Consider the following 14,418-nt stretch of genomic DNA (forward strand, 5'->3'; position numbering starts at 1 on the left):
GTCGGATTCAAGGATGGAAGATAGAATATCAAAGTTATGATCAATTATCATTCGTTATTACGTATACCGACACAGCCAATTGTCGATACGAAATAGATCGCTTTTCCTCACCGTTCTTGTACAGTTTTTATTTCAAATTTCAGATACATGATACTTTTGTGAAACAGGCAATAAATGCTGTTTACAGTATTGACGGAACGGGGTTACTTTCTCATCGTTTCAAATTGTCGAAAGCTTGAAGGGATAGAACGTGATCTTTTCGACTTGTTAAGAGTTTTGCACTCCGTTGATTAAATCGGTACAGGTGGACAATCGGATCGGACCCCAAATAATGCCCCCCCCCCCCCCAACCCTCATCCCCGTCCGCCCCTCTATACAAAGCGATGTATTTAAAGTTTCGTTCGACGTTCAGGCGTACGGCAAAGAGGACGAAGAAGGAATCGCGGACGGGGGATTCGTCTTTCCCCGTCGTCCTCGTGGTGATCTCTCAAGGAAAGATCAGTTTCAGGAGGGATGATGGTGCGCGGAACTGTTGAGATTCGATCTCTGGTGAATCCCGTGGGCCTGAAGCTGGTGATTGATAAGATAATGTTTGGTCTTGCATCGTTTCCCGCAAACGTTACACTGCGGCCAAGTATCTGGTGGGGGCCAATTCGAGTGAACGTTTTTGACGTGCTGTCGCAAGTTGCTCGGCGATGAATAGCTTCTACCGCAGTAACGGCACAACGGTCGAGTGTCGTCGTGATGGAGGGCGTTGTACAGTCTTGCAAAATTCTCCACCGCCTGCGACTCGTTCCCAATGATAGTCCCTTCCTTCTTGGGTACCACCGATCCTACAACCGGAACACGTGTGCCCGTCAGTGGAATTTCTCTCGCTCGTTTCCTCACTCATTCCCTCGCTCGCCCTTCGCCCGATCACTCGCTCAATCACCCGGCCACTCACACTCTCAATCAACATCCCGATTTCTCCTCGTCACTGCTTTACGCATGCCAACAATCGAACACGCTATACTCTCGTACTCTTACAGGCCATGCCCAGTTGTAGGATAGAATGGTTTGCAAGAATTGTCAATCATGTAGGTATATACGTATGTACTAAGCACTAAGTCACCACTCAACGATATAATATACAAAACTCACGATGCACATTTACAATAACTAGCTATTCATCCCCTGTCGATACGATATTCAAGTACCGCGTTGCATCGTACTTGAAACTCCGAAGAGAAATCCTTCGTCAAGGCTGGAATAAAATGTTTCACACTCCACGCATGTTCCGTCGATTGTCGGATATTTTTTTTAACAAAGTTTAAGATACAAAAATTCTTTCCGATTATCTTTCTATCTCTCCTTCCTTCGCTCTTTTCTTTTCCATTATCGACGACGCCGTTAATAAAGGCTTGACCACGGAGGGCTTTCTTCTTCGCGTCGACGGCGGGTTGCAGGGAGGGTTAGGGGGAGGGTGGAAGTTACCCAGGAGGGTTTGCGGCACCTAGTAGGTAAGCCGGTATCGATTCGCTAGCCTCCTTTTAGAAGGCGGGAGCGGTGAGCGTAGGAACTCTGTTCCTGGCCCCAACTACCTACAACTTCACTCACACCCCTGCATTCAGAGAGGCTGGTGTCGAGGGTGCGCAAAAGACAAGGACGGAGGCAACGAGTGGTCTACGTAAGAAGCTGGTATTGATCCAGTTGGCTTGTTGCAACTATCTCTACCACGGATCTCTACAGAATCGAAATTACAATCCTCACGTTCGCCAGACCGCGTTCCAACCAAGATAATCCCTGCCCGAAAAAGACAATCCTTTTACCCTCTTTACACATATTTCTATTTCTTCTCGACCTCACGTGCTTAGAACGGTGACGGAATCAGCTCTATTCGCGGATACAATATCTTACGTACGGCATACGGGTTCAAGTTTATAAAAATTATTGCCTTCTTCTCTCCTCACCGTGCCGTAGAAACTTCCCTGAGACGCAAAGCCGTGCGAATTGGGACCAGCGCCTTCTTTACCAGGCCATTGGTTGACTCGCGGAGGTGGGGGATCAGGGGAGGGGCAGGAAGGCTTGGAAGTACTGATTTATGGGAGATGGCAAACATTGAACCAATCTATTAGAATTACTCGTCCGTGTAGTTGGAACTGAACCACCCAAGCTGATATATGTTAGCCGGACGAGAATCACCCCGCAGAAAGTGAGAGAGAAGGAAGAAACGAGTGAGAAAGGGAGAAAGAGAGAGAGAGAGAGAGAGAGTAAGATGAAGCTAGAGACCTAGAAAGACTTTATGCAGGACAGTTGCCTAGCCTCGAACTGATATCTTTATTCCTTTCACCGGCCTTCTGCAGTCCCTACTTTATTCTACTTGCTTCTTAAGATAAATCGAATTCTTCGTTTTCGTTCCTTTTTCTTCACTTTTTTATTCTTTTATTTTTTAATTTTTTTAATATCTCTTCCCTGTATTCTTTTCATTTTTCACTCTTGGGAGTGTTTTTTAAACAGCCCGCAGAGGAGTGGGGTCACTTTTCTGGACGCCTCCTTTGCCGAATAGCCTACAGACCTACAACCTGCTCTCGTTCCTTATCGCTCGAAATCTATTTCTGGTCCTTTGCGCGGACTAGTCGGAAAAATATCGTTGACTCGGAAAGAGAGTTTACGAGGCAACTAGACATTTCGGAGATAGATCGTGTGGGGAGGGGAGGAGGAGATGGTGAGCGAGAAAGATGCGGACTCTCGATGAAATGAGAGAAGACCCGAAGAGAGAATGGAAAGAAATGAGAAAGATAGAGCGAAAACTCGCGCAAGCAGTAAAAGGCAAAGCGTAAAACCTGCTCGTAAAAATGCAGTAAACCATTGTACGCATCGTCCGTGTTCGTCGAGTGGACGGGAGAGCGAATGGGGTATGTGGGGTACAAGGAAATACCTTACGAATACAGAAAAGTTTACTTCATCCCCGGAAACGAAACGAAACGAAACGAAACGAAACGACACTGAGAAAATGAGGAAAAGGAGGATGAATTTTGATTGTCCCATCGAACTGCCAAACTTTACTATACGGACTCCGGCAGCGTGTCGCGGAGAGCTACTCGAAGCCGGGCGGTATTTCAACCGAGATTTAAATCCACCGTGAATAAAAATAGTTCTCGAAAGTTTGAGGAAAGAGAGGAGGAAGAGAGAGAGAGAGAGAGAGAGAGAGAGAGAGAGAGAGAGAGAGAGAGAGAGAGAGAGAGAGAGAGAAAGTAGGCGAATGGAATGAAAGAAAGGGGAATTTTGGCAGCCCGGGTAGTCCGGGGCTAAGAGGAAGCGGATCTCGAGCACCTCAGCCTTGGCTTGATTGAATGGAACCGGTGGCTGCGGGGAAGGGTGGGAGGGTGAATTAGAGAAGGAGAGAGAATGGATTTCGTAGCAAACCATGATGATTGTGGTGGTCCATTAGAGTGCCAGCGTAGGCCTTTCCGCGTGTTCGTTCGTTAGCTCCTCCACAGAATATATACGGTATTATATGTATATATGTTGTACATTTGGCAAAAGTTTCGACGGGTTTTTCAAAGTCGCTGAATTGATTAATCGTCGAAAAGAACTTCGAGGAGGAAATCATCGAGAGTTTTCACTTTCCAAATTTTCTTTAAAACTCTCCAGAATTTTCAGAATCGAATACAATTAAGTGTTCGTTAATATATGTCCACGGAAATCAGAAACGCAATCAAAATCGTATGTTGAATAATTTTTTTTGGTATTATGAACCACGTGTTACACCTTAATCGAAGATGATTAAAATTATTTCGGACACTGCGTCTCTTGGCGATGAATTTAAACAATCTGAGATGTGTATATTTTGTTCCGCCTGTAATGAAATCTACTTCGAATGAAGCAGGAATAAAAGTATCTGCTAACTGTAACATACACATCCATAAAGCGAATGAAATTCAGCGTCGAGTAGCCATTAAATCGGTTGACGAAGAAAATATTTTTCTCGAGCAAAAGTTGAGCCAGTGTCATTTAGGAATATGTGAAGTTTCGCTATTCAATAAAGAATATTTCCCGAACTTTTTCGATGATTCGATAAATCCTAAAACTTCTTCCGAGTTCCTCAAAAGTCTGTAATAATTTTGCCGTTCTAAAACCAAGCGAGTAACAAACCCTTGAATATAATATGAAAGCGTTACGCGACCAAGTTTTTAGTCTCTACCTATTTCCCGACTTTCCAAACAAGATGCAACTTCATTATTAATCAGATAACTTAGATCTCCGCGGATCCAATTAACAAAATCGTGTTTAATTGGATTCACCGGGCTTAGAGAAAAAGCCTTAAAAGATCAGCCTAATCAGAAACCACGGTATACGAGCTCGAGTAATTATATTTTCTAGTAGAAACGAGAGTAAAAATGAAAGAATCGAGAAAAAAGGAAATACAGAAAAACATAATTGGATCTGGATTATGCCGAAGAGATTACAGGTTCGAAAAGTGACGAAATAGCGTAGAATAATCTATTTCCTTACGACTTTCAAACTTCGAAATTTACTCGTTTTCGTATTATTTTTAACTAAAGCAAATCGGGAAAAATGAGCAACTGTTTGCGAGATTTTTAAAGCTGATCGATCGATCGCAGGGCGTAAATTTTATATACGTGTATTTCGAGAAAAAAGAAAGAGGAGAAAAAGAAAAGGAAAAAACACCCAAAAGAACCTAGACGTGTCTGCGAACGTTCAATATCCGCAACTTACAATAGCAATTTAGAACGTCTGTCATGTCTGCCCCATCCGGTCTAAATATTCCCGAGTGCCTTCCAGCTCGGCTATCTCCGCCTCCCTGCACTCTCATGTACCCGCATACATATATGTAAAGGCATATAAACCTTGGCTGTACATATCCAAAGATACGCGTGTACGTCGCTGGATTCGCGCATGTTGTCGACGCTTGGCGATGGGGGAAATTTCTTCTGGTGTAATAAAAGGTGAAAAAGTGTTGCCGATATTTTCAAGATTTTCCGAAAGAAAAAAAAATTGCAAGCGTCGTTATATGTACGTCCGATTTTTCTACATTCTTTTTTATATTCGAAAGAACAGCTGCGAGAGGATAATCTAATTTTACACGAATCACGTATCTGAATCTTTACATAGATACGAAGATACACAGATCTTATAGGTATGTACGTATAAAACGGAAGCCCGTGTTGTATTCGCTAGGCATAGGTAGTTGATTCCAATCTGATATCGCCGCGGCGTGTTCCTAGCATATTGTCCAAAAATAGAAAAGAATCGTATAAGATAGAATTGCGCCGCGACGTAGAATCGTAAACGTGAAAGAAGCACTGCCTCCTTTTCTCTCTGTATAAATTTTCTCCTTCTCTCTCTCTACGTTTTCGTGTTTTTTTTTTTTTCCTCTTTTCTCCGAACGTTTACGCTTCTGTACTCTTCCTCTTTCTCTTTTGCCCAACGTTGGGCAATAAGCTAATTCGTCGATTGATGAATCAATCTTTTTCGCGAATGAGACTTTAGCAGAAAGAATAGATACGTCCTAAAGACCAAGAAATAAACAACTTGCTCCTTTGAGGCTCCTACATTTGAAAAATCTTTATACAAATTCGAAAATACGATTACCTATATTATTATACTGTGGTATCCAGCAATCAACGATAGATGGAGAATATTGTCTACAGTATACGTCTAAGCAGGTACAAAGATGCTTAATGAAGAGAAAAAACGGTAAGCAAGGTAATAATCAATAAACTTGTATACATAAGTATATGTATACATAGGTATATAGGATAGAAGACGGCCTCGTAACTGAGCGCAATTGTTTCCAAACGAAGCGCGGAATTCAATCCCTGGGCATGTCTTTTCGATTCCCCCGGGTGCTAATCATAAAAGGAGTCCCTCATTTCTTTCTGCTCGGCGAAAGGAATAAGGAGCAAAATGAAGGCGGGTAGATACATACTGTACGAAAGAAAAATACGGAAGAGAAGAAAAATTTTGAAAGAAAAGAAAAAACAAAAATGGAACGGAGTATAAATACAATAGTAACAACGATGACGTGAAAAAGAAGAGTAACCGTTTCACAACCGCGATTTATGATTGAACGAACGATTCCACGAGTTCATTTCGTGCATCTCCAACGTATTAAACATTCCTGAACTTGGGAGTGGCCATATTTCTTTTCTTCTTCCGCTCTTTGTATTGGTAAGATCGAAAAAGGCGCTGCACCGTTGACTCCGCATCCCCTCGTTGAACGATAGGGGTAGTGAGGGGTAAGAAAATAGTTGGAAGAAGAAAATAAGAAAAAAAAAAAAGAAACAGGGAAAGAAAAGGGAACCGATCGGAAATTCTGAAAAGTCTTATACACACAGACCCGAGTAGGTGCGCGCCGACAGAACTGGTATATTCGTATCGGAGAATTAGAAACTGGGATATTCGTGCGGAGAGTGACGATACTTGTTTTCAACGAATTGAAAAAGCATGTTTTCCCCGTGTTTGCCAACGTTCTTTTTCCAACAGGCGCCCGCGAGGCAGATAAAGAAAGATACGGAAGGCCGGAGGGACGAAGGAAGAGAAAGACGGAAAGAGAGTTTCTGCTCGCACGAATCGACCGTTGAGATTTATAAGAGCCGCAAGTGGCGTGGGCCTCGCGTTAGGAAAAAATAGAGGGTGAATTGACGTAGTTGGAATGACTTGTTGGGGTGGAGGGGAGAGGAGAGGAGCGGAGAGCGAGGTAAAGGAAACGGAAAGGAAAAGGAAAAGGGAAAGTAAAAGGAAAGAAAAGGAGAGCCGAGTATACTGGGGGTGGGTGGAGGAACGGTCGGGGGTGGCGGTGGAGCGCCGGGGGCAAGTGAGGGCAGATCAATGCGGACATGTGCGGGGAATTGCACGGGCATCGATCCCAGGACCCTCAGGAAGCTTGGAAGCCTTCTCTCTCCTGCCTCTCTCTCCCTGGACTCCAGGCTAGTCAGTTTACGCCTCCTTGCCCCCCGACTTACCGAAACTCCTTCTCGCCGCAACGCAAACTGCCATTTCGCACTCCCGGAATCCGGGATCCTGGATCGTCCGCGTATGCGCGCACATGTCGATAAAAATCCAGTCCTCTCTACACGCCAACCTTCATGTCGAATAATTACAGTCCTCCGTAGATCCTCCCGACGCCGACGGGCATTCGGAGCGTCTGCAGGTGGACGACGGTGGTTAGATAAGGAAGGAGCCGAGAGGGGGGGGGATGAAGAAGTCTCCGACGCGTGAAATTGCACGTAGAGGTAGATGGATGAGCGTTATTCCTCGAGGATGTTACCGGAATTTTCTACGCGACGGTGCAGCCGGATGAGGAATAGAGCGAGGAAGAGGGAGCAGAGGGGGCAGAGGTGACAGGGAGTGACGGGAAGTGACAGAAATGGCAGGACGAAGGGAGACAGAGGAGCGCCGGTAAGAAAAGTGAAAGGTCAAAGGGCGCGTCAGTTGTTGGACCACGTCGGCGTACCCCTGGAGAACCGACTGATATAAAAAGGTTAGAAGCTTTTACGCGAGAGAATGGACCGCGAAACCTTTCCCTTAAGTTCCCGGTGATCCGGGCCGGGTATGGTACAAGGACGTCTCGAGATTACCACTATCATTCACCGAAAGTGGAGAACGAGGATAGCAGGGACAAACCTTGGAGGCGAGGAAAACTATCAATCGGACCATTTTTTATTCCAAATTGTTCGGAAGAGGGATTCAATCGAACTTGCAAAGCTCTTCAGCGATGCGACGGCTGAGACGGGATGAACGCTACTCGCCTATATAGAGGATGATCCCGTCGCGGAAGTGAGCAAAATAAACACCGCGGCATTGACGGATCCCGGGCGACACCGTCAGCTGGGGCAGTGAACTCGCAAGTGCCGTTAAAGAGCCCTTCTCACGATCCGGGAACTTCGCCGCTCGCCATTCCCGCGGTCGGATCCTAATTCCTCGTCGAGTAGATTCTTACTCCCAGATTGAGGATCCTGAGAGCGATCCTCGCTGCTCGGTTACTTTCAAACTCCGCGACTACCGCTTCGAAGAGGCACGGGTCGATAGGCCGCGTTTCAAACGGTTTGAAAACAACCCCTCCTCCCGGGGTAAGAAGAAAGCGCTGCGGCGTTGCTGTCGTCACGCAATATTTCACTGCATTTCCCGGATCGAGGTTACGGGGGAGAGGCCTGAGGAATCGATGTAATGGCCGGAAGTAAGTGCCGACGTAATTTAACAAAGCGGGGAAAACTAGTACGCGGGATTTCGGGAAGGAGAACGCAACGGATGAAGGAAATCGGGATCGATCGAGGAACGGAGAGAAAGATAGAAAGAGAGAAAGATGGGTAGAGAGGAAGGGAGTGCGCCGAAAGTGGAGCTCGGATAAGACCTGGGAGGTCACGTGATAAGGAATGCCTCGAGGGTTAAGGACCCGCACGACACGTGTGTCCTGGGCAACTATCCCCTTAATCTTGCCCCCCCCCTCCCCCCAACTCCTTTCGCCTACCGTTTTCCTCTCTTCCTGCATGGCCCGGCTCCCTAATATCCCTTCGACTCCGCGTCCAGCCGCCAGCCAAAAAAGAGGGCGATCTTCCTCGGCTATATTACTTTCCTCGACAAATGACAATTGTAATTCGCCTCTGATCCACGACCATTACTCTCCACGCCCAACGGCGTCGGGAGGGGTTAGAAAAGACAAGATAGGCGTCTCGACTAGATTCTACGGCGTACCTGCGCCTGCAATGTCGTACCTACACCTACACCGTGCCGAGTTTCATCCACCCACGGTTTACGTCTGTATAGAAATCCGGAAAACGAGGGATTACCGGATGAAATTTGAAGAAGTCAGGAGCGAGGGAGAATGAGAGACGGCTTCAACGTTCCAAATCAAGATCCGTATGCGACTTTACTACACCCACAACGACTGTCTACCCATATTATACATATAGAGTTATATATACATATATACATAGTTATATACAGATATACAAGCATCGTGTGTCAAAGGTGTCGGCACGTTCAGAAGAGGCCACGCCAAAGGTTGGCTCGTTAAATATTTGACGACTCGACCGGGCTCCTCGCGTAGGAAGGTTGCGATGGTCCAGTGGAGGTAAGATATAAAGTAAAAAGTGGAAAAAAAAAGATAAGAAAAGAACGAGAGTAGGCAGGCAAAAAGGTGAAGGAGAGCGAAGGAGAGAGAAACAAATAAGGGAGGCAAAGGGACGGACGAAAGTAAGACGTGCACGTGCTACGGACGCCCTGCCGCTTTCAACTTCCTTCTCGTTCTCCGAAATCGAGAAAAAGAGAAAGAAGGGGAGAAAGGGAGAAAGAGAGGAGAGAAAAGAAAAAAGAGAGACGCTCCACACGCACACACCCCGGGTATAAGGCGAGTCGTGTTATCCGTCGTAGTCACGCACGCACGCCGCGGTGTAACGACGAAGCGAAGCGAAGCGACGGAACGGCGGCGGCGACAACGTCGCCAGGACTAATACAGAAGTATTTTCTCCCTCCCCCTCCCGATCCCCCAACCGCCAACCCCCAATTTATCTCGCGTGTCCCGGGTTATTGCAGGGATGTCAGCGCACCGGTGCCAGCCGAACTTTCGGCAGCGATTCCTGAATTTTTGAGAAAGCCCACGCGGACGGGTGGGAGACCACCTAACTCGAGATATCCTGCACATTCGAAGCGATTCCCGGCTCGCCTTGGCCGATGTTGAGTGCACGGATCCTGCGGGATAACCATCTCGAGTAGACCGAAGGAAAACCGTTTCCTATCTCGATCGAATCTGAGTGATAGATGGCCTCTAATCTACGAAACGTAAATGTAATCGAAAGTTGGCCGCCACCGCCACCATCATCGTCCTGCATCAGGCAATGCCCTTACCCTAAGCCCCCGAAAGTAGGGCGAATGTAATGCCTTTTCAAGGATTTTCAAACGTGCAAGGAAATCCCACCGAGCCTTATCTCGATATCGATCAGTCTCCGGTCACTTTACCCGGTTGAACGCAAGAGCGAAAAAGAAGAAAAAAAAAAAAAAAGCAACAAATGAACAACCGAGATAGAGATCTTTCACCTGGAAACGGTAAATTTCGAACGAACAGAGTTTTGGTCCTTTCGACAACGCGTTTTTCATTTTTACTTTTTGCTAGTTTCTTTTTTGTTTTTTTTTTTTTACTTTTTTATCTCTACAACGTATAGTGGATTTCTCGAAATTACAAGCGACGCAAATCAACTGCTGACGAATAATTGTTGAGCTTTAGCTAACTTCCATGACAAGGCGTTGATAAAAACTTGACTTGCCCGCCGATAATGCATTTCGTGTGTTTGCGGAGAGAAGTCCGTTTTACGAAACGAGATATCACTGGGACCTTCCGTTTTTCGTTATCTCCGTCCGATCATCCCCGCCTCGTTATATGAATGACCGCACTCAGCATCTGACACTTTCACTCTCGGTGTTACGCGGCGTTTCTGAGAATTTTCCAATCGACCGCGTGGCGCTTTGTACATAGGAGAAGGGAACCGCGAGATGGCGAATAGGAAAAAAAGAATAAAAATCAACCGATCAAGATCCGTACCATTTTCGCCGCTTTTTTAAAAAAAAGAGGTGAAAAAGAGAAAAAAAAAATAAACGTAAGGAAAAGAAACCAATTCCCACGTCATATGATCGAATCTTGAATAAAGGATTCGCCGCCGATCCGAGCCTCCAAAACTCGAACTGTGCAAGCAATGGGAATTCGGAAAAGTTGAAGTTATATGGGGACGTTCAATCTGAGCTGCGGAATCCGGAACAAACAGAAGTATATAGACGAGATTGACAACGCGGAGTGGCGCCGAGATGCGTTGTTAATAAAAGGAAGTAACAAAAAGAAAGAAAAAAAACGTAAAAAAAAAAAAGAAAAAAGAAAGACAGAGAAAGGGAGAGAAAAAAGTTGGGCAGTTTAATTTTAAGGAGTATCTGGTTGCCGCTGCGGAGTTTCTTTGCCGATTTATCGAAGGGGCTTTTCCCCTCTCTTTATTTACCATGCTATTCCGAATGAAAACCGCCCTCGCAATCGGCGTCGTCATTTCCCACACATGCTTACGTAAGTATATAAATATACATATATATGTATGTATGTATAGAATACCGAGCAGAGTTCGTGCATCCAGCGGATTCCTATAAAAAAAAGTTTTTTTTTCAACCCCGGCATTATCTCGAAAGTTGGGCAATAGCGACGAGCAACGGCGGATGAAATAGAAAAAAAAAAGAAAAGAAAAAGAAGAAAAAAAGTGAGATAAAGCTACGTGCAGAGGTATATCCGGGTTACACATGCAGGTCCAAAACACGCCATCGCATCCCCGGAAGTATAAGGTGAGCAGCAGCTTATCCGTCTCCACATCTACCGGCCATATACGTACCCACATATATGTATGCTTATTATACGGATGTTTTCTTTCCTATGTATCAAAGTTGTTTCTTTTTTCTTACGTTCTTTCCTCTTTACTCAATCTTTGCGACCACACCCGCGCGGCCGTATGCATAAATACCAAGTTTCTCGTATTACGATCGCCAACTCGAACCTCGGTTGTACGTCAAGTCCTTTTCTTTACGATCCTTTCTTTCATCCGTTACACAAATATGCGGGAAACCGTCGTGGCTTGCACGGAAATCTTAGATCAGAATAATAATAATAATTATAATACGAAAGTAATGACAATAACGGCAAATAAAGTGGAATAATAAATAAGGAAAAGATAAAAGTTTCGTTTTCATCGACACCGCGATGCGTGAAAATGAAAAACGGAACGTGACGAGTTGGGATCTGCGGCTGATACGGTTCTTACCCTTCCTACCTCCGCACGTTTGTGTGATTACGTTGGAAACCGGAGAGTTTTCCTGATGGATAGGAAAGACTTGAGGTAGGTTCGAGTATTTTTTTTTTTCTCTTCTTCTCTCTTTCTCTCTCTTTTACATTTTAACTGTTTTGCATCTCGTGTAGTGACTTGCGCTTGAGGAGACCTGGTCGCAGGGCGCGAGATAAATACCGCCCCCCCCCTCTCTCTCTCTATCTCTTTTTCTCTCCCTCGTTTTGCTCTCCTTTCACTTTCTCTACCTTCCTCACTCTGCAGTCTCTCGTCTTTTTTTTCTCCTCTTTCTTTATCCTATCTAAATTCCCGTTTATTCTTTTTTCCCTTCTTTTTTCCCTTCGTTCTATACCTAGTAGACTTTTACGCTGATGGAAGAAAATAAGACGAGAACGAAGGGAGTGGTCAGATGGTAGGTAAAGGTAGGTGGATGAACGTGATGGTGACGGGCGTGGGGAGGGATCGGAGGAGGGAAGGTCGGCCACACGTCGGACGCAGCGGCGCAGGATGGGGCGAGGGCGAGGGGTGACGGGGGTGGAAAATGGAGGGTAAAGAAAAGGCGTAAGAACGGGTTTAGGGAACAAATGCGCGCAGTTCCGTTGCCGCTGCCACCGCCGCCTCCATTGCGCGACGACTTGAGTCCCCGCGACTCGAGGACGGCCCAAGGATCGAGGTAAGGGATGAAATGACAAAGAGGAGGGAAAAGAAATGAGGGTGGAGGGGAGAGGACCTGCAACTAGGGAGGAAAAGAGCCGAGGGTTGCTTTCCGGACTCGGATTCGAGATTGGATAAGGCAGCATAGTTTATTTTGTCACGAGTTTTCTACGCGCTAGAAGAGTGAGTGAGAGAGAGAGAGAGAGGGAGGGAGAGAGAGAAAAAAAAGTAAAATAGGAAGGCAGGATAAGAGAAAATCCCTACAAACAAACCTCCCTTCGTGGTGACTTCTTGCTCCTTTGCGTGATCGAAAAAACGACAAGAAGCGGAGGAGGAAATATAACAATAACTGAAAGATGTAAAACAGAAAATAGGAAGAAATGGTTGGAAGACTAGAGAGAGAGAGAGAGAGAGAGAGAGAGAAGGAGAGAAAGGATAGAAAAAAGAAACGGACAAATGAAGAAAAATTTTATCCCAGCTGCGCCGGTACGGTGATATTGGGAGTGGATGAAATGAGAGAGTGGATCGAAGTGTATGGAATCAAAGAAGACGGAACAGAGCTAGCAGCTAGCTGTTGGTTGGGTACGCTAGGTCGGTTTATAGGGGTAAGAAGACGAGGAGTGAGAGAGAGAGAGAGAGGGTGGGTGGGGTGAGGGAGGGGGGGAGGGAGGGAGTGTGAGAGAGAGAATGGCGAATCGTAGAACTCGGAGGAGTGAGTGAGAGAAGGAGAAAGAGAGTAAGAGAAAAGGAGAGAGAGACGAAAGTGGTGGGTGCTGTTTGTCGAATCGTCGAGATCAATACGCGAGTACGATGTACGTCCGGTTGCAATCGGTTCATGAAAAGCTCGCCGCTCAATTCACAAAAATGTTACCGAAAACGGCCGGAAGTAGTTAAAACCGGAAGAACGAAAAAATATTTTAAGCAATACCAAACATTTGATTGTTAAATTTATTTTGGTGCATCCGATCAGGCGTTCGGTTACAAAACAGACAAACTGCATTTGAAGTTTGTCGCATTACGTCATGTCCTCACGCTGGTGATTCATAACGTTATTTTTTTTTTTTTTTCTTTTTTAATCTAACGGAAAGAAATGAATTATCAGGAATGACTTAGGCTCAACATTTGGCATTGCGTAAACAAAACGAAGCTACGAAACAAATCTCAAATTACTGCACTTTGTAGACTGACTTTTTTTTTCTCTCACTGCACGTTGGAGTTATAAAATTTTTGTCACATGTACTATACCTGCTGATTACAAAGGAACGAGTAATCAATTTTTCATCCGGGCATCGCGAAAGAAAAGATTAGATCAATTTTTTTGGAAATTTGTCAAAAATAGTCAAGTATTCGAGAAAGTTGTGCTAGAAAGCATTTACAAAGACTCACGATAATTTTTCCAATTTCAAATAAGATTCAAATTTATAATAACGTGTAATTGAATATTTCACCGATTTCGAAAATATAATTTTCTATAAAGTAGGATGGGTTATTTATTTAACCAGTGAAAATAAGAAGTTTAAAAAACAAATTACAAGAACGTAAATGGCAGTAGGAATGTACAATGAAAACCCACGAAATGATCTTGGAAAGTTTTTCCATTCAAGGTTAGAGAAAAAAGAAAAACAAAAGAAAAAAAAGAAAAAAAAAAAACCCGGCACAATCACTAATGTAGTTGGCGGATTAAGGGTGTACACCCTATAACTCGTGGGTTCGATTGAAGCTCGCATTTCTGTCTGAGGGTCGTTTGGAGGGCGAGAAAAAGCGTTGCATGTCCGTCAGCACCTCCCACGTTGGATTAAAGAAGAATTCGATAGCGAGTTGGCGGGTTGGAGGGGGGAAGGACGGGGGACGAGGTTGAGGTTGAGTCCGCGGACTGACTGGGTTTAGGAAGTTTTTGGTGGTTGGAGTTCTCTATGTATATATATATATACATACTATATATATATATATATAT

General features: G+C 45.0%; 1 protein-coding gene across 7 annotated transcripts in view; it reads right to left on the reverse strand.

Annotated features, from left to right (window-relative positions):
- The window catches only part of LOC124177000 (protein abrupt-like), a 43,305-nt gene that overhangs the window by 5,507 nt on the left and 23,380 nt on the right, over window positions 1–14,418 (reverse strand). The window contains exon 6 of one of the 7 annotated variants that reach the window (XM_046558988.1): window positions 366–833. The exons of 5 other annotated variants lie outside the window; for them this stretch is intronic. In XM_046558988.1, coding sequence (XP_046414944.1) covers window positions 505–833 — 329 coding nt within the window. In that variant the 3' untranslated portion in view covers window positions 366–504. Of the gene's footprint in view, window positions 1–365; window positions 834–11,412; window positions 11,616–14,418 lie in introns of those variants that run through there. One more of the 7 variants, XM_046558989.1, reaches the window with a different exon arrangement.

This window comes from Neodiprion fabricii, chromosome 2 (genome assembly GCF_021155785.1).
Source record: "Neodiprion fabricii isolate iyNeoFabr1 chromosome 2, iyNeoFabr1.1, whole genome shotgun sequence".
NCBI classification, from domain to species: domain Eukaryota; kingdom Metazoa; phylum Arthropoda; class Insecta; order Hymenoptera; family Diprionidae; genus Neodiprion; species Neodiprion fabricii.